Source organism: Schistocerca americana, chromosome 1 (assembly GCF_021461395.2).
Source record: "Schistocerca americana isolate TAMUIC-IGC-003095 chromosome 1, iqSchAmer2.1, whole genome shotgun sequence".
NCBI lineage: Eukaryota > Metazoa > Arthropoda > Insecta > Orthoptera > Acrididae > Schistocerca > Schistocerca americana.
In genome coordinates, this window is record NC_060119.1 from 257182942 (window position 1) to 257206315 (window position 23374).

Sequence of the window (23374 nt, forward strand, 5' to 3'; positions counted from 1 at the left end):
GTATTTAAAATCAGTTATTATTATCGGATTTGAATGAGACAAAATGTTCCCTGTCGGTTGCGATATTTTTACGACCAGTGTACAGACACACTTATGTGTCTACATCATTCCTTGTAGATGTAAGTAAAACTTCCATAGTTTTCCTTAACTGACGTGGCTATGCTGTGTCACAGTTCTCCCAAAGCTGTTGAAAACGGAAGCACGTAAACAGAGTGTGACAAAAACGGCACGAAAAAAAAAAAGAAAAAAAGACTGGTGTGCGTACTGTAAGACCTTCGGTACTCACACCATCAGATTATTTGACTTGTCGCTCTAACGAAGTAGGCGAGTGTCAGCAAAATGTCTCGTGGTCTTATCGTGGCGTGTTTATCTTCTGCCGTTAGGTCAGACGATAGAAATGCCATTCGCACGCTTAGAGTAGCAGATTGATGGTGACCAACTTCAAACAGAACTTGATTAATTTTCACACACATTTATTAAAATAATAACAAACATAAAAATAACTTAACTTGGTTCTGGATGCTATTTACAATTGACAATCTGAAGTTCCTTTGGTCTAGGTACGTTAATCTTATTCTCACATATCTCTGATACTTGACAAACTGTCTATACATTTCTCTTCACGGCTATATACAGAAATATGATAATCTTATTAGGCGCAGACTGAAACTTGACTACAGACTAATGCAGACTAATGCGGACTAATCGGAGGTCTGTAAACTCCTTATAATACCTCGAGTGTTCAGGTGTCACTGGGCGAGTGTGATCCGCGAGGAGAAAAGATTCTACGTTAGCAGCGATCTCACTGGCTGCGTAACATATTAATACGCGGATCGGCGGAAGCAGAATTTGGTCCGTCTCTAAGACAGCGCCATCTCGTAGTGCGGAGACGGACAAGCGCTGCGCCTGCGCTGTTGTGCTTAGCGGGGCGAGCTCTAGTACGCGCTGACTACGCGGAACTGTGTACACAACAGACTCTTAGCGTGAGGTCATGTGACCTAGAAGGCCAGTGATGCAATGCGATGGGCGGTTCTACATTTAGGCAGGTTATTGTTAAGAATTATCGGTTCTTATGGTCTAGCGGTAACCGAGAGCTAAGCGGATCTAATTCCTATGAAACCACCCAAATTTTCAGTCTTTAACCTAGCCTTCACCGTTTAACGATGTGAGGTATCGCCAGCAATGACACGTGGTTCGGGTTCCACGTTAAAGTGTAGGTTTCCCTACCCCAGATTAGGGACACGGGCGTCGCGGAAGTAGTGCCCAGTTGAAATACTTGCAACCAACCATCAAGCCACTCTGAATTATTGTTATTGCTAAGAAATGCCCTCACAAGCAACGGCCGGTCGAAAACTGAAATTTTCGGCACGTTCTAGCAGTTGCGCTGGAGATACCTACACATGAGTCGGTACTTATATAATCTTTTAGTTTCGATGTGCAAGTTTAAATTTGTCTGAAGTTTCCATCTTCATTTATTTAGAAGTTATTTTCTCGTGAATCTGAATCAATCTCTTCGAAATACACTGCTTTTTCAAGGCACTTTGCTTGAAAGTATGTTAGTTATGCCGCTGAAATCACGCCCCTTACCTCTGTGGTGCGAAGTGTTGGACCAACAGTAAAAGAAATCAAATATCTTGGTCAGGCACCAACAGTGAAACAACGTAGTGGTTAAGAAATACAATAATACGGAAATATGCATGAAGCATCACATATTCTAGCATTAGCTTTGTGGTCTTTTGCAGAGGTCGTGCCAACGCTGGGGGACATCACGTGGCTGGGTCCACTTCGGAACGGATCTCAGATCACACTGAATATTAACGGCACCGACCAACACTTCCAGCTCGCTGAGAACCAGGTAAGTCCTCACTAGCTGTGCGTTGTCTTAGCAAGAGTGCTACCGCTGGCGCAGATGTGTAGTACCTCTGCAGCGAACCAGTCCCCTGTTGTAAATACGTTGCTCAGTTTTCGAGGGAACAGATCTGTGACAGGCTCCGTACCTGCACTGCTGCTACAGCTACTGTTACGAACGTTTCAGGTTTTTCTTGATAGCGCCGTAGTATGGAAATACGCAAGAGACGGTATGAAACAAAATGGTAGTTCCAAATGGAGAAAGGTTCAATGATCTTGATTAATAGCACGTCCCTTCTAATCCACTGATTGCCTTCTCTTTCTTTTGGAATTTGGGTGTTCATGAGACTAAGGTGAAAAACATTTTTATGTTGACGGGATGTATGGAAATATGCTCCTCCTATAAAGGAAATGGACACTTGTAATAACATATTGTGGGAAACTTAACTACATTTCCCTTTAGCTCAGAACAGAGGCTGCTTTATTGTACAGACTGTCTAAAATTACTAACTCCACCCTGCGTATGCATGTTGTATGGAAATGAAGGCGAACATATATTGGTGCTTGAACTCGCATCCCATAATACACGAATGCAAGCTTTCACTGATGTGTTTTCTTTCAACCTGAACGCAGAGGGAACGCTGTCGGCACCTGACGAAGTGTTTTCGATGGAAAAGAAGGAAAAATATATTAACTTGGTGCAAAGCGTAAATGAGAGTTTCAATCAATACTGTCAGAACAGAAGCAAGCACTAAACGAAGTCTGCCACGTAAAGTGCAATCAATAAGAAAAACCGTCTGAAAACTGCCAAGAAAGATTTCCCGTTAGAGACTCAAACAGAATTGACACTGGAAATGATCTTGACGTATCTAAAAAGAGGTAGCAAGGGATCTTCAGGTAACAAATTACTCCTGCTATGTGCAATGAATTTTATCATCACGGTACCCTGTGTCGTTAATTTCTATTGCGCAATCTCTGGTAGAAATCATGAAATATCCTCACTCATTTTCAAATAATGTATACACGAATATTCGTTTTTTAGAAGACGTTCACGTTGCAGAAATGTCCAGTTTCCATTTTCCTCCCGTTTTCTCATCCATTTTCTCAATCACAATGACCGATTTCTTTATTTTGCGTAGTACCTGCGGAGGCATATACTGCAGTGGCTGTAATTAAAGTATGAACAGCCGATTTTGTTTCAGCTCTTGGCGCTATAATACCTTGATATCTCTAGACGCTATAATACCTTGATACCAGTATTAATATGTGCCTTGTTGTGCGTCCAAACAGAACTTCTTCCCATTTCCTTTAGTGGGTCTTGTGATTCCCACTTTATGGAACGCTTAATAGGTACCAAGTGCACGCCAAATCACGGGCACATTTCCATAGTGATGCACGTAACTACGCAAGTCACAACGTGATCAGTCATGGTCCTCGGCCAGTATCCACATGGCCCGGTACTACATTCTGTCTCACTATTCACTCAAACTACGGTATATGCAAGGTAAATAGTGTAAGACGTAATACCATTTTATTTCGTGAACGGCTTAAGATATCAAAACGAGGTTTGCGGCAAATGATAATACACAGATAAGCACATAATTTTGTTGCGTGGTCAATATTCCTAACTCTCGTTTTAACAGAGGTAGCAAAGCAAGTATGGTCTGTAAAATGTAACTGTTCATCTCATTTAACATTGTTCTAAAGTTCGTGAAAAGCTCTATATATCACTGTACTCCTTGTTTTAAGTGCTTTTGAACGAAACCTGATGCACTGAGATATTATCTGACTATTTTTGTGAATAAAGTGAAATGTACGGTGAAATTGGCAATACAAGCACGCTAATGGTCCCTCTTCTGGATCTTATAACCTGTTGGGTGTAGATGCATACTTTGATTCGGATGGTAAAGGTGTAGTATAGTCGTATCTACATTTACAATTATACTCCGCAAGCCACCCAACGGTGTGTGGCGGGGGGGCACTTTATGTGCCACTGTCGTTACCTCCTTTTCCTGTTCCAGTCGCGTATGGTTCGTGGGAAGAACGACTGCCGGAAAGCCTCCGTGGGCGCTCGAATCTCTCTAATGTTACACTCGTGATCTCCTCGGGAGGTATAAGTAGGGGGAAGCAATATATTCGATACCTCATCCAGAAACGCACCCTCTCGAAACCTGGACAGCAAGCTACACCGCGATGCAGTGCGCCTCTCTTGCAGAGTCTACCACTTGAGTTTGCTAAACATCTCCGTAACGCTATCACGCTTACCAAATAACCCTGTGACGAAACGCGCCGCTCTTCTTTGAATCTTCTCTATCTCCTCTGTCAACCCGACCTGGTACGGATCTCACACTGATGAGCAATACTCAAGCATAGCTCGAACGAGTGTTTTGTAAGCAACCACCTTTGTTGATGGACTACATTTTCTAAGGACTCTCCCAATGAATCTCAACCTGGCACCCGCCTTACCAACACTTAATTTTATATGACCATTCCACTTCAAATCGTTCCGCACGCATACCCCCAGATATTTTACAGAAGTAAATGCTACCAGTATTTGTTCCGCTATCATGTAATCACACAATAAAGGATCCTTCTTTCCATGTACTCGCAATACATTGTTCTGTAACTACTGAATCTGGCCCTCCATAGCCCCTATGTTGATTCCGGTATAGATTTGACATCCTTGGTCCCACACATGGGACTAATTGGGAGATCTTGCTGGCTACTTCAACATCATCCAACCATTTAAGACAATAACGTGCAGTGTGTGGATGAGTGTTGTCCTGTTGAAAGATGGTACCGAAATACAGTTTAATGGTAGGAAACATCGGAGAACGCAGAGCGTTTGTGAGCCACCCCTGTGCCGCCAGAGGTCACTGGGACTACCAGAAGATCAAAAATGTTTCAAATGGCTCTGAGCACTTTGGGACTTGACATCTGAGGTCATTAGTCCCCTAGAACTTAGAACTACTTAAACCTAACTAACATAAGGACATCACACACATCCATGCCCGAGGCAGGATTCGAACCTGCGACCTTAGCGGTCGCGCGGTTCCAGACTGAAGCGCCTAGAACCGCTCGGTCACTTCGGCCGGCCTACCAGAAGTGACCTGAAGTCGCACCCGATGGCTCGCCACACAATAACACTTGCGGTAATACCGACCTCTCGCTCCAGAACATTGGGAGAATTGGTCTATGTCCCTTCGAGGACTTTATAATCTCTGGTAATAATCATTCCAGGTAGTGCAGAGCCGAGATTCTTGGTTCAAAATTATTCTACGCCATTAGTCGGAAGTGTATATTTCCGGATGGCATTCAATACGCAGCTCTCTGTGTTGTGGTGTTAACGGCAGTGTACGCTAGTCACCCAGATTTACTAACCAGGCTTCTGACAGTGCCCAACAAATCGTGCGGTTTTATTTCAGTGAATCGACAGCTTGTGTCATGATATAATGTGTTGAAGTGAATGGATAACATTGTGTCTAGCGTAAAATACGGCGACCCTTCTTTAATGTGGTCAGAGCTGGTTGACCAGAATCTTGACCATGCCTGTGGTTTCCCTCACGTTAACATTCAGTCCAGCAGTAAGTAATATGCGAGCACCTCAGATACTTAAATAATGCACGAACTGATAGTACTGCCCCATACTGGCCAACAGTAATGACCCCGTGGAACTCCGCAAAGTGCTGCTGACGTTTTCTCACACCATCACGAGGTATTCTCCGATGTCGTTCCCACTAACATTCCGGGGCAGCGCACTTTCTCTACTTATTGTTGGTGATTAAAACTGCAGCAGTAGAAAAGATAGCAAAAATTAAATTTTAATTATTGTGCAATGCAAAATAGTAGAAAGAACATGATTGAATTTGTAGATGACTGGGTGGCGTAGCGGCTGGTCCCGGCGGAGGCTCGAGTCCTCCCTCGGGCACGGGGGTGTGTGTGTTTGTCCGTAGGATAATTTACGTTAAGTAGTGTGTAAGCTTAGGGACTGATGACCTTAGCAGTTAAGTCCCCTTAGATTTCACACACATTTGAACATTTTTTGGTGGCGTACAGAGTGCAAAAATTAATATACTGGGCAGCCGCCTTTTGCAGCAACAATGATTCTAACCCCACTGGACATCGAGCAGAACTGAGGTTTGATGACACATACCAGTACGTCATTACAAGCTTCTTCAACGGTGGGCCAGAATTGTTCAAATGTGTGTGAATTCCCAAGGGACCAAACTGCTGAGATCATCGGTCCCTAGACTTACACACTACTCAAAATAACTTACTCTAAGCACAACACACACACCCTTGCCGGAGGGAGAACTCGAACCTCCAGCGGGATGTACCGCGCAATTTGTGAAATGGTGCCTCTAACCGCGCGGCCACTGTGCGCGGCTATGCCAGAGTAATCAGACTCTCGGTAACCCACGACGAGATGTTTTTAACGATTTACAGACCTGTAGAACTTATGGTCTTGCATAAATTTGTTGAATAATAACGTCTGGAGTGCTCGAACGTAGGCCACAAGCAACAGTTTTACCACGTCATAAATGTAACTTAGGCGAACCAGAGGTGATCGTGTTTTGTACCCACTGGATCTCCATAACATTACGCCGTTCCACGAAATGTGGCAAAATTCGATCTCCTGCCCGGAGACCCCATCAGGGGCGCGTCCATTGTGATGATGTACGCAGAACTGAACACGTCCCACGCTTCTCCCTTCCGCCGTGTCAAGGGTAGCCGTCCCTTGGTGGCCAACCAGATACTCAGTAGTGGTCCAGAGGACGTCGCACTTCCTTCGTGGATACTCTTCTTGCAAGTTTACTTTCTGACTCAGGCACGTGAAGTGGCTGTACTATCCTACACAGATGAGCGAACATTATGTTTCTCCTACCAGGCACTAGTCGCAGGTGGCAACTGGGATCCTTCATAGCGTTGTGAATCGTCCTCCTCTACTGATCGATTCCATATTCAAAGACATTCGTGGGATCCTGAACAAAGGGGAAAGTAGTGTCGCAGACGTTAAACCACAGTTTCGAAAGCGGGTGATCCTCCGACGGTGGACTACCGACATGCACTGATAGAAATCTCTCTACATTGAAGCATAAATCCATCTTTTCACAAGAAAGCAACACTAAAAATCATATTTCTGTATGAGAAACACGCTATCTCATCTTTCCTTATTTACAGAATGTAGACGGCGTTATCTACTTTGTGCTATGTTGTGCAGTTGCGCTGTTTTCTTAACCATTTGCGTAAATAAGCATGTAGTACAATAAATGCTCAGATGTGTATGAATTCCTAAGGGACAAAACTGCTGAAGTCATCGGTCCCTAAACTTACACTCTACTTAAGCTAACTTGTGCTAAGAACAACACAAACACCCACGCCCGAGGGAGGATTCGAACCTCCGACGGGAGGGGCCGCGAAATCCGTGAAATGACGAATTAGACCACGCGGACACTCCGCGCGGCAAGCAAGTTGTACACTTCACACCAGTTTGGTGTTCGTTGCACGCCACCTTCATGGTGTTGCAAATCTTAATGGACAGCGGTGTACATTTTGTAAGGCCTGGTAACATAGTCACATGACGACAACACTAACGTAATGAGGTTGCGGCTGTGACCATCAGAGATCATAGCAACACTAATCATTTGCTCACTTTCTGTCGATATGTACCTGTGTTAAACTGTGCCAACATTGATTCGTTTCATCGAGATGCTTAAATTTTCTATCAGTCAATGTCTCTCTTATCACACTAAAAAGTAGCCTTTACATAGGGGCCAGAGAAATATCCTTGCAACAAAATGAGATATCGTTACAATTTTGGGAGGTAGTGCAACCCATTAATTCTCAACTGATCTCGGCGCGTGTTTTCTAGCAGGTGACCCTGTAGCAATGAATGAAGTAAGATCGTCGTTTCAGCAATGGAATGCGGTATTGAAGTGGGCGTATGAAAACATGATGGAGGTCGAACGGAACTCAGCCACCAACACGTACAACAATTTATCGTATTCTGGATAAATTTGAAGCCGGCAGTACTGTTCAGGATGTGCCTAAGGAAAGGTCTGGCTGACCAAATACATAAACAAGTGCAGCTACCGTGTTATTATGTTGCAACATTTTGCTACGTCACCTCAAAAATCTGTGAAGCAGGCTGGACGTGAAGGCGGGTTAAGCCGATCAAGAGTACGACGAGTTCTGAAGGCTGCAAAGTGGTAAGTGTACATTCCAAGATCGCCACACGCTAAGAATGAGGTTAACCCAAATCGAAGGATAGCGTACTGCGATTGTTTTGTAGGCATGCCTGGCGAAGACAAACGGTTTGCAGGGATGATTATCTGGTCTGACGAGATGCAATTCAAACTGATTTGCACGGCAAACCGTCACAACTGCTCGTACTGGGCTACTAAAAATACTCATGTTCACCTGGACAAACATGTTAATTTTGCAGGATGTCAATGTGTGGGGTGTTCTGCCATCATGCTGCTTGATTGGTCGATTCTTCTTTGAAGGTAGCGTACCTGGAGAGGTGTACCTTCATATGCTGCATCTTCACCTGCTAACCGAGAGGTATTTGGAAATGAAACGGATTACCTATAACAAGGTGGCGCTCCACCTGACTGCCGTAGAGGCTTCAGAGGCTCATGGATGAAAATCTATCTGGACGATGAATAGGTCGAATAGTAGCTGTTGAGTACCCTACCACGATCTCCAGACATTACACCTCTTGAGTTCTACCTATGGGGGACCTTGAAAAATGAAGTTTATCAACAGAAGCCAGGCGTCGTGTGCGGCTGTCATACTGACAACACAGCCGTAGTTCGGTCAACAATACAGCGGCTCCGATGTTGCTTGGCTGCTAATGGGGGTCACTTTGAACACAGAAAACAGCTGCGATAATGGTGTGAGCAGAAAAAAGAAATTGAAATTTGTTCCACAGCCGGGACTCGCACCCGTGCCTTCTTGTTTACTAGGCAGAATTGCTAACCATTACACCACCGCAGCGCAGAAGTGAACAGTGCTACACGAAATACCCAAGTCAAGTGCCCTCCCCAACACAAACTTCAGTTCGTATCTTCAGTTTATTTTCCCCCTACATTGTCACTATTGATAGGGCTCTCCGGCATTGGAATGACACCCCAGCATTGGACGTAGTGGGAAAGTCCTGCACCATAGGTGATGTTTTAGATCTTATAATCAAAGTTTTCCCTGAGACATTTAAGTCTGATCTTTATCTGCGATAATGATGGAAGCAGAAAAGGAAATTAAAATTTATGCCACGGCCGGTCTCGAACCCACGTCTTCTTGCTTACTAGGGGTGATAGTCCAATGCAGGAGAACCCAGTGCCCGGGAAAAATAAGCTGAAGAAATGAAGTCTGTATTGGGGAGGGTACTCGACGTATGTAGTTCGTGTAGCAATATTTGCAATATAGCTGCGGTGGTGTAATGGTTAACGTTTATGCCTAGTAAGCAGGAAGACCCAGGTTGGAGTCCTGGCAGTGGCGTAAATTTTAAGTTCTTAGTTTATCGCAGATAAAGACGAGATTTAAATGTCTCACGGAAAACTTTAATTATAAGACCTATAACATAAAAAAACCTCTCCCCTGTTCAAGAATTGTAACGGTATGACATTTTGTTCCATTCACATTGATTATCAAAGAGTGTACATGTTTTTGGGCCGTTCTGTACACCTTTACGATACTAGAAAGTCCGAGATGTGGCAGCTGACTGCAGCCTATGCTGTGTGTTCCAGACGGAGGGCAGCTTCCAGAACTGCACCACGCCGCCCGGCGGATCTGGCGTTTGCCGACACCTGGCCGCCTGTGTTCTCCCCGAGTTCAAGGAGAGGCTGGACGTCTTCCTCTCCGGTTACCTGTGCGTCGTTGAGGGCAGGTGAGACAGCCTTTATATACTTGTTGTCTACAGGACCGGATTAAGACTAACGGGGAGGAAGATTCCTTAACTCTGAAAAATTGCGGGATCTCTAATCAGCATTTTTATGAACGTATATTTTCACTTCCATTTAATATCTGAAATGATGTGTGAGGAAATTTTATTTCACCGATTTGTCCACTAACATGCTGTGTACCTTATTTTATGAAACTATTAATTGAGCAACGTAATAAAAATTGGTTTAGACACTCACCTTAAAATTACATCGCTTACTGAATTGCATTATCATACATCTATTTTAGTGCTCGTTTTCGTCGTTTTTGTGACAGCATGTCGTCTGCAAACTACCCATGAAGAAAATTATAGCGTATTTGTGGAGAGCTGTTTCGAAGGTAGTGGTTATGTACGTTTCTGTACTTACATTTTTCGTCCTGTTTTGTGTCCCTGGTTGGTGTCTCAGTCAACTGCTATTTAGTGCTCTGTTTTCACTCAGTTTTTTACAAATTTCCTCTCTCTCTAATTCAGCTCACATGCAATTACACAAAATGTGGTGAAATGTTATCTGAGCAGACACTTCTGACAACACACTCAGTGTTTGTTATGAGCTGCTTTTGAATATATATATATATATATATATATATATATATATATATATATATATATATATATATATATAATCTGTTAAAACCTTTAGAAAGAAATCTTTTTTCTATTTACACAAGTGATGTTCAGACTTTACGAAACAAAACCCGCTTTGCACACTACATAAGTTTAAGCGTTTTATCCCTCTTCCGTTTAACCAAAAATTTACTGCCTTACTTTCACTCTGGAAGTTATTACTGTATACGCTTTCTTTCGACTTGGAAGATGCCGTACTGCGTTTCTGTTCTGGGCTTTAATTAGCACGTAGCCGCGTGGTCAGGGGCGTCTTGTCACGGTCCGCACGGCTTCCCCCGTAGGAGGTTCGAGTCCTCCCTCGGGTATTGGTGTGTATGTTGTCCTTAGCGTAAGTTAGTTTAAGTTAGATGAAGTAGTGTCTAAGGCTACGGAGTGGTGACCTCAGCAGTTTGGTCCCATAACACCTCAGCATAAATTTCCAAAAAATTCGCACGTCAATCAAAGCTCAAAACACAATTCACAGAATCGTTCGAGTTATTTCCAATTTCCCCTAAAGTTTCCACAATATCTAACGAAATGTCGACATCACATGAATCAATGTCCTATAAATTAATAAGTAACACATACGTAGGTCTTCAGGAGAAAGAGGTGATATCGATTGCATACCACGTTCTTCATATTTCATCTTTAAGAGATTGAAAACATGGACTGGATTCCACATTAATGTGAAACTCTAGAACCTACACAAAAGCAGACGCTATTAGCAAGCAGATACAAAGAACTCACAAAGAAATTTAATTCAGTTTTATCTTCATCATTAACACTTAGCGATATCTCAAAGTCAGCTGCTAATTACTAAGCATACTAAATGAGCTGCCAATTCAAGCGAATAGTTGCTGTGAACAACTGCGTCACAGTAACGGTCAACGGAAACTGAAATTCGTTTTACACATTAAGATCAAGGTGTGTCATGTTTCCAGAATGAAATTTCCACTCTGCAGGGGAGTGTGCGCTGATATGAAACTTCCTGGCAGATTAAAACTGTGTGCCAGACCGAGACTCGAACTCGGGACCTTTGCCTCTCGCGGGCAAGTGCTCTACAAAAAAAGGCAAAGGTCCCGAGTTCCAGTCTCGGTCTGGCACACAGTTTTAATCAGCCAGGGAGTTTCATATCAGCGCACACTCCGCTGCAGAGTGAAAATCTCAGTCAGTAGCTGTCTGATACCGCAGTTTCGTCTGCTCCACAAGGTTTGTCAATGGCTATAGGGGAAGTAGAAAGGCAGAAAGATCTAGCCTGGACATCCTCACACCATTACTTCCGCCAGTACGTTGTCTCCTATCTTTCAAACATTACGGAAGCTCTACTGTGAACCTTGCAGGAATAGCACTCCTGAATGAAAGGATGGTAGAGTATTTGCCCTCGCAAGGCAAAGGTCCCGAGTTCGAGTCTCGGTCCGGCACACAGTTTTAATCTGCCAGGAAGTTTCGTGTGTCATGTTATCTGTTTACCGATGTGCCGCCAACAAGAATGCATGCCTGCCGTCTTGTGCAAACGCTGTCTGCTGCAGCTACGACAGGGGTGTATGATCCTCCAGCCGACTGAAAAATTATGAATTTGACAAATTTCAGCATTTTAAAGAAGTACTTGCGCTGTATCTTAGCTGCTGAAATTCTGACATTGTTTCTTTCAGTGTATTCTTCGTGTATAAAAAATTTGAGGACACACGTCGGATTGGGTAGTTACCTCGTTACTTGCACTTATACATAATAATTATTTTGGAAAAACACAGAATTGAATTTGAAAAAAAGAAATACTTATCTGTTCGGCCGCTTGGTATGTAGGACAAAATAATAAAGGAGGTAGCTGAAATTCCTTGGTAATCTTGATCAGACAGTGGCCCTCAGCGTAGCTTCGCAGCCTGTATTGGGTGTATGGTGGACACCAGGAGCTGACATATTCGCGTGATCTTGGAATGACCATTTAATCGTCTTGGAGGTACCATACTTGTTTTACATGCCCGCCGCTGCCTCCGATGTCTTTGTGATGAAGTGGAGCAGTGAGTCACCGGCACTTCGCCGGAAGATGAGACAAGATGATATGCTTCCCGAAACAAGATATGCTGCGTATTGGCGCAGGTTGATTTAATTGCATTCATTACGTATATTTCGTTAGTTACGTGTAGATCTTTTTCAGGAGAAATGTTTTACTAGACTGCATTTTGGAGTTCCTCAAATAATGTTTCATAATGTATTGACGTAAATAAAAAGTGTTACACGATGAGACTCAACTCTCAAATTTATCACAATTTGTGAGGGTGTTAATCATGTAACGGGTACTAAGTGATCTAACTTTCGTTCCATTCGGAACTAATGTCCATCATCAACATCGCAATAAAGTGTTCATGAATACGTTGTCGTATTCGTTATGTTATGGAAGAAAACAGACTCCCAATGTTGTCTTAAGGAAATTCTTGCTATTCTTAAAATACATCGTTAAAAAAACCGACGCCCACGAAGGAATTACCCATTTGGGAAAGAACTCTGTTGGTGTTATGTACATGCACAGACAAAGAAATGATTACAATTTCAGAAAAAATTGGATGACTTACTCAAGAGAAAGAGAATAAGAAATTGAGCAGGTCAGTAATGCATTGACCCCACTTTAGCCTGTACACAAGCAGTAATTATTGTTAATTGACATAGATGCTGAATGTCCTCCTAAGGGATATCTTGCCAAATTCTGTCACATTGGCCTGTTAGATTGTCAAAATTTCGAGATGGCTGGAGGTCCCTACCCATAATTCTTCACACGTTCTCAGTAGGGAGGAGACCTGGTGACTCTACTGGCCAATGTCTGATTCGGCAAGCACGAAGAAAAGCAGTAGAAATTCTCGCCGTATGCGCATGGGCATTATTTTGCTGAAATGTAAGCCCATGATGGCTTCCCATGAAGGTCAACAAAACGGGGCGTAGAATGACGTCAACGTACACCTTTGCTGTAAGGGCGCCACGGATTGGCCATCATGCTTTATGGAGGACGACAGTTACGTTGCAATTCCACCGCTGTCCGGAACGTTTCCAGACACGTCTTCAGTCTGGCATCTAGTTGAGCGGAGTAGAATTGTATTCAGTGATGAATCCCGCTTCGAAATGAATCACGATGACCAGCGAAGACGTGTTGGGAGTCGCCGCAGATGGTGGTGTGGTAGCAACCTGTCTGTCGCTCACCATACAGCCCGAAAACCAGAGTTGGGGGTGTGAGGTGCAATTTTTTTTCATAGCACGATGCGTTTGAGTGTCATGCCCGGCACACTTACAGCGCCTCGTTTTGTTTGCCCTTCATGGCAAGTTCAAAATGGTTCAAATGGCTCTGAGCACTATGGGACTTAACATCTATGGTCATCAGTCCCCTAGAACTTAGAACTACTTAAACCTAACTAGCCTAAGGACATCACACAACACCTAGTCATCACGAGGCAGAGAAAATCCCTGACCCCGCCGGGAATCGAACTCATGGCAAGTCATCATGGGCTTACATTTCAGCAAGATAATACATCGAGAGTTACCACTGGTGGTCGTCATGCTTCCCAAACTCTAACTCAGCCAGCAAGTTGCCGCATCTCTCCCCAGCAGAGGAAGTTTGGAGTATTATTCGCAAAGCCATCGAACCATTTCGGGAGTCTGTCTATATAGCTCGCCAATTGGAGATAATTTGGCACGATATCTCTCAGGTTAACATCCAACAACCCTATCATCAATGTCAAGTCCAATAACTGTTTGCATAAGGGAAAGAGGTGAACCAACATGCTACAGACTTGCTCAATTTGTGAACCTTTTTCTCTTGAACAAATCATCCAATTTTACTGAAACTGAACCATCTAATCACATCTCTACCTACTTCCGTCCCATACGGATAATTTTTTTCTTGAGTGTATACATGCATCACTTCATAAAGATTGCTAGTGTGAAAGTACGCGTCCTCTTGTCACATCGCGGGCATGCTCTAGAGTGACAAATCTGGTTAGTGGTGCGCCCCTCCCCGAGCATTTGAGATGTCGAAAATCTAAAACGATCCATTGTTAAGAACCGTTAGGGAATGAGTCATGACCGTCCATTGTAAGACACATGTCTTACATTTCGTCGAACGTATGTGTTTTATATATCAGGCTCTTCAGAAAGATGTGCGCCACAAACTCAACATATTCTTAACAATGGATGTTTTTAGATTTTTGACATCTCAAATGCTCGGGAAGGGGCGCACCAATCAAGTTTTTGCCCCGGTTCGGAAATATGGTAGATCCGGGTTGTGGAGATACTACCTTCAGGAGTCACTAGAGTGGAGAACGAGCTACAAACTCAACTTATTCTTAACAATGGATGTTTTTAAACTTTTGACGTCCTATCTCAAATGCTCGGGGAGGGGCGCATCAATCACGTTTTTGCCACGTTTCGGAAATACGGTAGATCGGGGCTGTGGAGATACTACCTTCAGGAGTCACTAGATTGGAGAAAGAGCTAAATCTCGAGAATTAGAATGAATCGCGATTGTGAAACTTTATTTGTTTGTTGACGGCTGTGTTTACATATAACTTACACCCTATAATATACGGCAGTACCTGTTACAAAATCATTTTTATGATTAAATTTCAAAATATTAATAACGCTATGACCCGTCAAGAAGTCGCTATACCATGCAGCGATCGGAATCTCAAAAATAGGCCCGAGTTTGCCGAACTGTGACGTCAGTCGAACACTTTGATTCGAGCTAAAGTACAGCACTACTACGGGTCCACAGAACTTCTGAAATACAAAGCAAGAGACTTATTTCGAGCTGAATATTTGATACCAGAATAATATAAAGTCATAACGGTTCAGGTAATTAATATAAGCAGCTCAGCTAAATATCACATCTGGTTTTTAGACGTAACTAAACTGTTATCATTAAACGTTGTACAATAAACATTAATCTGCAAACTAGAGCTTCGTTGACTTATAAATAGACAGTCACAAATTTAGGTAGTTAAACCTTTTTTTTTAATTTATGTTCTCAACTGGCATCGTTAAATCGAATTCCTCCACTCAATCACACAGCTAAAATTAACACTCCGAGAACGATGTACATAGCCTAGTTTTAAAACTCAACACGCCCGGGTTTCCGGGTTCGATTCTCGGCGGGGTCAGGGATTTTCTCTGCCTTGTGATGACTGGGTGTTGTGTTATGTCCTTAGGTTAGTTAGGTTTAAGTAGTTCTAAGTTCTAGGGGACTGATGACCTTAGATGTTACGTCCCATAGTGCTCAGAGCCCCATTTTAAAACTCAAAACAAAACATTTATTTTCCCACGGTTCCCTAACAGAGGCAATACATATATGGCATGAAACAAGTAACACGACACAACAAAGATGAAAGCAATTAAGATACAATGCAAGTCACAACAGCAAAGACTATTATTAAAAGGGAAACATACGCACACACGTGCACATTGCTATTAGCATTTCATACCACACTCATATTCTACGCATTTATGCAATGCACGATAGAAACATTTGTGAAATACAACTGTGTAAAGATTCGTCATTGTCGTCATTTGTAACTTCTGTTACCTGGAGTGAAGAAAATATTGGGCAGTACTTGTGCAGTGGCCGGCCGCGGTGGTCTCGCGGTTCTAGGCGCGCAGTCCGGAACCGCGCGACTGCTACGGTCGCAGGTTCGAATCCTGCCTCGGGCATGGATGTGTGTGATGTCCTTAGGTTAGTTAGGTTTAAGTAGTTCTAAGTTCTAGGGGACTGATGACCACAGCTGTTAAGTCCCATAGTGCTCAGAGCCATTTGAACCATTTTTTGCAGTGCTGTTAATCAGGTATTAGTTATTATTTGACAGCTAATTATTACTATCAGTAATAAGTTCAATGGCTAAAGTTAACGATGTATTATCAGCTGATAATGTAAAAAGAAATCCAATAATAAATCAGGCTAATGATTAAGAGGACAGCAAAATTTAGCAAGATTAAACTAACATTTTTGAACATTTCTTTTTAAATTACTGGATTTCCAGCTGTTACAATTCTAGTGGAAGACAGTTCAATCGATGCCACTTTCCCTCTGTTGTGACCTGCCGGTCTCAATTAGCCTGGTCTTTCCTCGCAACTGAATTTAGCTTCTTCGTCCGTTTGCCATGCGACTGAAACAGGACGCGCCCAGAATTTAAGATGATCGTTTTGATTTTGTCATCTGGATACAGCATCGGGTAGAAAACGACAGGCGCGTCAAACTCGTTCACCATCTCAATATGGAGTCCGTACGTTATTACCGTTATGTGCTTCTAGTTTACTGATGCGTGCATACGAAGAATACTATATGCGCAAACTAAGTTGACACTCCATGCGGTGGAAAATGAGAGCGACCATAAAGGCATTTCCCATTTACAGTCGCCCCAGTCAGCCACCAAGCCGTGTGCCAACTTAGTTTGCGTGAATAGTTTGTATGCCTGAGGCTCATCCAGTGTCTTTCACAGCCCTTAAGCTTAAAACAGTCATACAGATTATCTATTGCAGATTTGTTGAAGACTTTTGAAATATACAGTAATACAAGTTTTAAATCTTTTAAGTTATGCTTATCTGTAAGTATATTTTCATAAGATTGTTTCTTCTAATATATAAATCGAAAGCCCTTTTTAGTGGTAATAACTAGCTCATCAAAGACCACGCCAAAATCGGATATTCACATGCGGTTTAGTTCTCTATAGTGTCTCTAAGTGTATGAAAAATCTGTACTTATTTTAATTTGGACCAGAGTTACGTTATTTCGAATCTGGTTAAATTTCCCCGTCGGGGAAACAGGTTTGAACGTATCGCGTTATGCTTAGGAAACTATCAAACTCTCTGAAATACTTTTCTTTCGTTGATTCACCAAAATTCCTCTCTCAGTATTAAATATTTCCAAATTTTCCTACCTCATTTCATTAGCTATATATAACTCGTAACAAATACGACGCTGAAAGTCTCTCAAATACGACGCTGAAAGTCTATCTCTTACATAAATGACCTCAAACATCCGAAACTGATGTAAGGTGTGGATCTCCATAGTGTCGGCCCTATGTCAGTGTTTCGACTATATTCGTAGCACATTGTAGGGAATGCAAAAAGAAATTTTAGATCAGAGATGATGAACCTTTTTAGGTTTGAGTTCTACTACAAGCAATTTAGGCCATGCAGAGATTTACTGACGAAAAATTCATAAAGGTTTAAGCATAAAACAACACCATAGCGAAAATAAACCATTTTAATCGAACAAAATACATAAATGTTAATTTTCTCACCATCTCCAAGACATTAACGTGTGAAAAAATTAAATTATACATTTTTATAAATGATGAAAATTTTAGTGCTATACTTGGTTTTTTTCTAATCTGGTGAATAATTTATCAGCGGTACCCTTACACATCCAGAAAGACGACGATCAGTCAGTTTAATTCTACACATACATTTCACTACGTTCATTGTTGAAAATCCTGTCTCACATAGGTAAGTTGATCCAAAAAGCGACGAAACATACGAACAAAGTAACTTTTACAACGTTAGAGTAGGTTTTTACAGTTACTAGTTTTCAAAAGCTATCTCGATTGTATTAATACCTTAAGGAAATGTCACTTTGAAATCAATTATTCCCTCTTCAAGATCAGTCTCACTAAAAGAGAAAAAGGGTAGTCATTCCACTTATAACGACTTCCACACCCGTTTTTGGAAAAGTTGAGGTATGACAGGAAGAACAGATTCCGTTGTGCTGAAATTTGAAAATTGGTTTTCAAAGTCTGTCTTAGTGCTGTCGTGTTGGCCCTGTACTTCTTTGCAGTTTCTTGATTCAATGATGTTTGTTGATCCAACAGCTCTGGTTGTATTTGGGGAAAGTGATTCACATTTAATTTCTGTAACTGTGCAAGAGGAAAGACTGTCACTTGGCACGAGCGTTAAACGAGGCGTAAAGCAAATGGAGACGATGGAGGCGAAGTCAGTGTTGTCAGATTTACCGCCTGCAAATACCGTGCGAAGATTCATTATCAACAAAGTCATATTTTACAAAAGCAGCACATTTAAACAGATTTTGTAGAAAGGTTTTGGAAGATCGACTCTTAAAAACATAGCGATCGACTCGTAGATCGCGATCGACAACCTCAGCACCCCTGCGTTAAACTACTCTCCAACTGCAACGGCTCACCGCCTTCTGGCAGGCACAATGTTTTGTACAACGAAAGCGGCAACACAGTCGGAGCTGTCAATGCTAGGCTACCATTTGTTTATCGATGAGAATCCTAAGCATCCCGAGAGCAGTCGTCCTTTCTTTTAGTTACGTCGCTGTCTCTGTTCTATTTGCCAACACGAAGTACTTACCGAAGCGGAATTCTTTTACAGTTGACACTATTTAATCGTTTTTAATGTTTCTGCGATCCGAAGTGAAAAATACCGAGCACAATAGGCCAGGGAAAGGGCCTTGCCTATGTATTAAATTTTCGGTATTTTGATCTGTAACCTTAGCCATTTGTTGATGTGCGTCTCTAAAATCTGTCTAAATTAGCATTTACTTTTTTCCAGTTTCCTCGGCGTGTGTTGTCCCGACAACACCTCAGCTACACCAGCAGCGTAAGAATTAGTGGCCCGGCGAAACAAGAAGACAGCCACTCATGCGGAAGGTAGCAGATCGCCGTAGGAAGTCTGCAGTAATCGCGTAGCTGCAGTGCAGGACAGCGGTGGAAGGTTTCCAAGCTGTGTCAAATCAGGCAAACGTCACAGGTGACAAAAATATGAAGATTAGCGCTGAGCACACACAGGCCAAAGTGCTTCAGTTGTGTGCGGTGTACTGAGGACGGCGGGAAAATGAAATACACTCAATGTAACGTTTAGTTACCATGTAAACATACTGTTGTTCTTATTGTTAATAAAACTTAATTTTCTATGTAGACCATCTTCCCCGTTATACGTCCTCTAAAATTGTTCATATCGACTTTATTACTTAAGTTCCGGTTTGTCGTCGCACCAAAATGTCGTCGCAACAAAATATGTGTCTTACACTTTAGTTCCTTATTTGTGAGTATTTATAATATTAATTGCGGTTGTCCTTCAGTAGTTTATTGCTCTTGGTAACCGGTCTTCAGCTTACAAGCCCATCAAAAGACAGTGCCTAATGTTTCCCGTTAAAATAAAATGGGAATGAGCAGCTTTGCACTAGGCAGTGACAATGAAGGCATTAATATGACCTATACTGAAATGTTAAACTAAACCTGTATATTACTACAGCAATAATGTAGAACTACTGCGTTCCTGTTGGGAATATAAGTCTTTGCCAGTTTACCGGGACGGATTGTACTCTGGAAAAACATCATAACACTGGGAGACCATATTAAATAATGTATACGGCATTATTTCATTTCTCTCGATAGAGAATGGAAATTTTGCTTATCGTTCGTGTTATTTAATACAGACAGACATGGAACGCACAATTCAAGAGGAGCAAATAAATTAATCTTTCAGCTTACTAATCCACAAGTACATTAAGCATGAGGAATTGCAATGTTGAAAACATTTGAGCCACAAAGCTTATTTAGCCATTTGGTTATTTATGGACCAAGTCCAGGCAAAACAGCAGTATTCAGGTATTAATAAATAGATGCGATGCTCTACATTACATGAGCATTTAACGAATTATCCTAATGCATTGAATCTAAACATTGCACTGGGGTGAATAGGATGGGACAAGAAAAACAGAAATTAGGAAAAAATGGCTCTAAGCACTATGGGACTTAACATCTGAAGTCATCAGTCCCCTACAATTAGAACTACTTACACCTAACTAACCTAAGGACATCACACACATCCATGCCCGAGGCAGGATTCGAACCTGCGGCCGTAGCAGTAGCACGGTTCCGGACTGAAGCGCCTAGAACCGTTGGGCCACAATGGCCGAAAACGGAAATTAGGAAGATGAATCTAACATTCCTACACATATTCACTCCACAACATTCCGAATAAAAATCTACTACTATTGCTGCTACTTCTGTCATAAAACGTAAGGTCTATGCAGTAGAGTGTACCTGTGCTAAGTCTAGGAGATACACTGAGAATTGATCAACACATGGAAGCGTAAGGCATAAAGCATACAAAGAAAACCTGAGTTTTAGTTTCATCAAAATTGAAGAAAAAATGTCAAGCACGCAAATGCTCAACGAACGCTGAAGGAGTCAGAAGATTACCGAAAATTCCCTGCGGTAATGATTTAAATGTAATCAAGTACCACAAATCGCGAAAATTCTTTAAACTTGTCAGTTGTTGAAACACCAAATAAATCAGCTAAGTAAATATATTTCATATTATGGAAAAAATGAAAATGAAGTCCCATGCTTCTTTACAGAGCGTAGGGGAACGATGCGGGAGACCCACACCACCTTACTAGGCAAGGTCCTAGTGGAGGCGGTTTGCCATTGCCTTTCATATTAATGATTAGTTAAATGAAGCAGTATATTTTTATCCTGTTCTCACGTGCTTTAAACTCTGCATCCCACAATGAAATGGCATCGATTTACAATAGGATTTAAAACACATTCGCACATTACTCACGCACTGAAGGTGCATACATTTACCGTAACTTACCAAATAATGGGCTTATATGACACCAACAACCATGTAACATTGTGGCTATACAAAGCTACCGACTTTCAAGTGGCAAACTCAAGGACAAATTGAAATTCATACTTGCGGCTCTCGGAATTCCGTTTAAAGTATTTATTTTAATATATTTATTCTATATATTTAGAATGAATCCATTACCATACCGGATCTTGGAAACCAAGTCTCTCTCTTGTTCCACCTCACACGTGGAACCTAGTTCTATCAAACAAGTATTTTTACCAAAACACATGTGTTGTTTGTTGTTGTCGTCTTCAGCCCAAAGACTGCTGTGATGCAACTCCCCATGCTACTCTATCCTGTGCAAGCCTCTTAATCTCCGAGGCCGGCCGGTGTGGCCGTGCGGTTAAAGGCGCTTCAGTCTAGAACCGCGTGACCGCTACGGTCGCAGGTTCGAATCCTGCCTCGGGCATGGATGTGTGTGATGTCCTTAGGTTAGTTAGGTTTAATTAGTTCTAAGTTCTAAGCGACTGATGACCTCAGAAGTTAAGTCGCATAGTGCTCAGAGCCATTTTCTTCATCTCCGAGTAACTGCTCCAACCTACGTCCTTCTGAATCTGCTTAGTATATTAATCTTTTGGTCTCCCTCTACAATTTTTGCCCTCTACGATTCCCTCCAATGCTAAACTGGTGATCCCTTGATGCCTCACAACGTTTTCTACCAGCTGATCCCTTCTTCTAATCACGTTGTGCTACACATTCCTCTTCTCCCCAATTCTTTTCAGTATCTTCTCACTAGTTGCATGATCAGCCCATATAATCATCATTTTTCTGTAGCACCACATTTCATAGCCTACTATTCTTTTCTTGTCTAACTTATTTTCCTAAATGATTCACTTCCATCCATGGCTACACTCCATACAAATACCTTCAGAAAAGACTCCCTGACATATCTACACTCGATTTAACGTATTTCTCTTCTTCAGAAACACTTTCCTTGTCATCGCCAGTCTATATTTTATACCCTTTCTCCTTCGACCATCATCAGCTACTCTGCTGCCCAAATAGCAACACTCATCTCTTACTTTAATTGTCTCGTTTCCCACTCTGATTCCCTCGGAAACAGATACTCTTCCAATTCCTTTTCTGTTTCGACAGAATTACAGTATTATCGGCAAACGTAAATATTTTTATTTCTTCTCCCTGGCTTTTATTTCCTAATCTAAATTTTTCTTTTGTTTCGCTTACTGCTTGCTCAGTACACGGACTGAATAACATTGGGATAAGCTCATTCCTTTCTCAGCCACTGCTTCCCTTTCGTGACCCTCGACGCTTATAACTGCCATCTGGTTTCTGCACAAATTGTAAATACCATTCAGTTCTCTGTATTTTACCACTGTCACCTTCAGAACTTGAAAGAGTATTCCAGTTAATATGGTCAAAAGCTTTCTCTAAGTCTACAAGTGGTATAAATGTAGGCGTCCCTTTCCTTAACCTATCTTCTAAGATAATTCGTAGTGTCAGCATCGCCTCGCGTATTCCAGCATTTCTATGGAATCCAAACTGATCATCCCGGAGGTCGGCTTTCATTAGTCGGCTTTTCCATCCATCTGCAAAAGTATTCGTGTTAGTATTTTGCAGCTGCGATTTTTTAAACTGATAGTTCGGTAATTTGATAATTTTCACACCAGGTCAAACCAGATTTCTTTGGAATTGGAATTACTCATAAAACTCAATAACAAATCAAAATATAAACTCGCGGCTATCACACTACTGTTTAATCAATGTGGTCTATATTTTCAGAGTTAATCCACAACCAAATCGGTCTGGAAGCCAAGTATCTTGTTCTACCTCACACATGGAACCCAGCTCATTCATGCACACAGTATGATTACCAAAAGTAAAAATTACTAAAACTCCACATGAAATTTATCCTCCCGATAACTAATATGATTAACCCTGACTCCAAAATAAACTGCAATGAAATGACAGAAAATATTCAAATTCCGCCATCCGTGGGTTATACACAGATCAGTCCCTATTCATGAAGCTCGAGCAGAACTGTCACCCTTTTAGCACCCTACCTAACCGCTTCTGGTTTCCCTGTGGTGGTGCGTGGGGGTAGTGGTGGTGGGGGGGGGGGGGAGGGGGCGAACGAAAGATGTAGACGTCGTTACCTGCCAACCTAACATGCGCTGCTGTACCATTTCCGATGACCAGGCTGGTTCTTTCTGCCTTTGTACTTCCTCTATAGCTAATGACAGACCTTGTGGAGCAGACGAAACTACAGTAGCAGACAGCAACTGGCTCTTGCAACCTACCCTCCCTGTTATACAGTTCTGAATGCTGTTCGGAATGAGCAAAGAAAAGACACTGAGAAATGAGTAAAGAAAACAAAGCGAGAAA

The 23374-nt window shown here is 42.1% G+C and overlaps 1 protein-coding gene across 1 annotated transcript in view; it reads left to right on the plus strand.

The window, feature by feature from the left end:
- LOC124623863 (inter-alpha-trypsin inhibitor heavy chain H4-like) overlaps positions 1-19305 on the plus strand; it is a 156714-nt gene extending 137409 nt beyond the window's left edge. Inside the window, exons 15-17 of the mRNA XM_047149072.1 lie at positions 1743-1855; positions 9597-9736; positions 18941-19305. Coding sequence (XP_047005028.1) covers positions 1743-1855; positions 9597-9736; positions 18941-18992 — 305 coding nt within the window. The 3' untranslated portion in view covers positions 18993-19305. The remainder of the gene's footprint in view (positions 1-1742; positions 1856-9596; positions 9737-18940) is intronic.
- The last annotated feature ends 4069 nt before the right edge of the window (positions 19306-23374 follow it).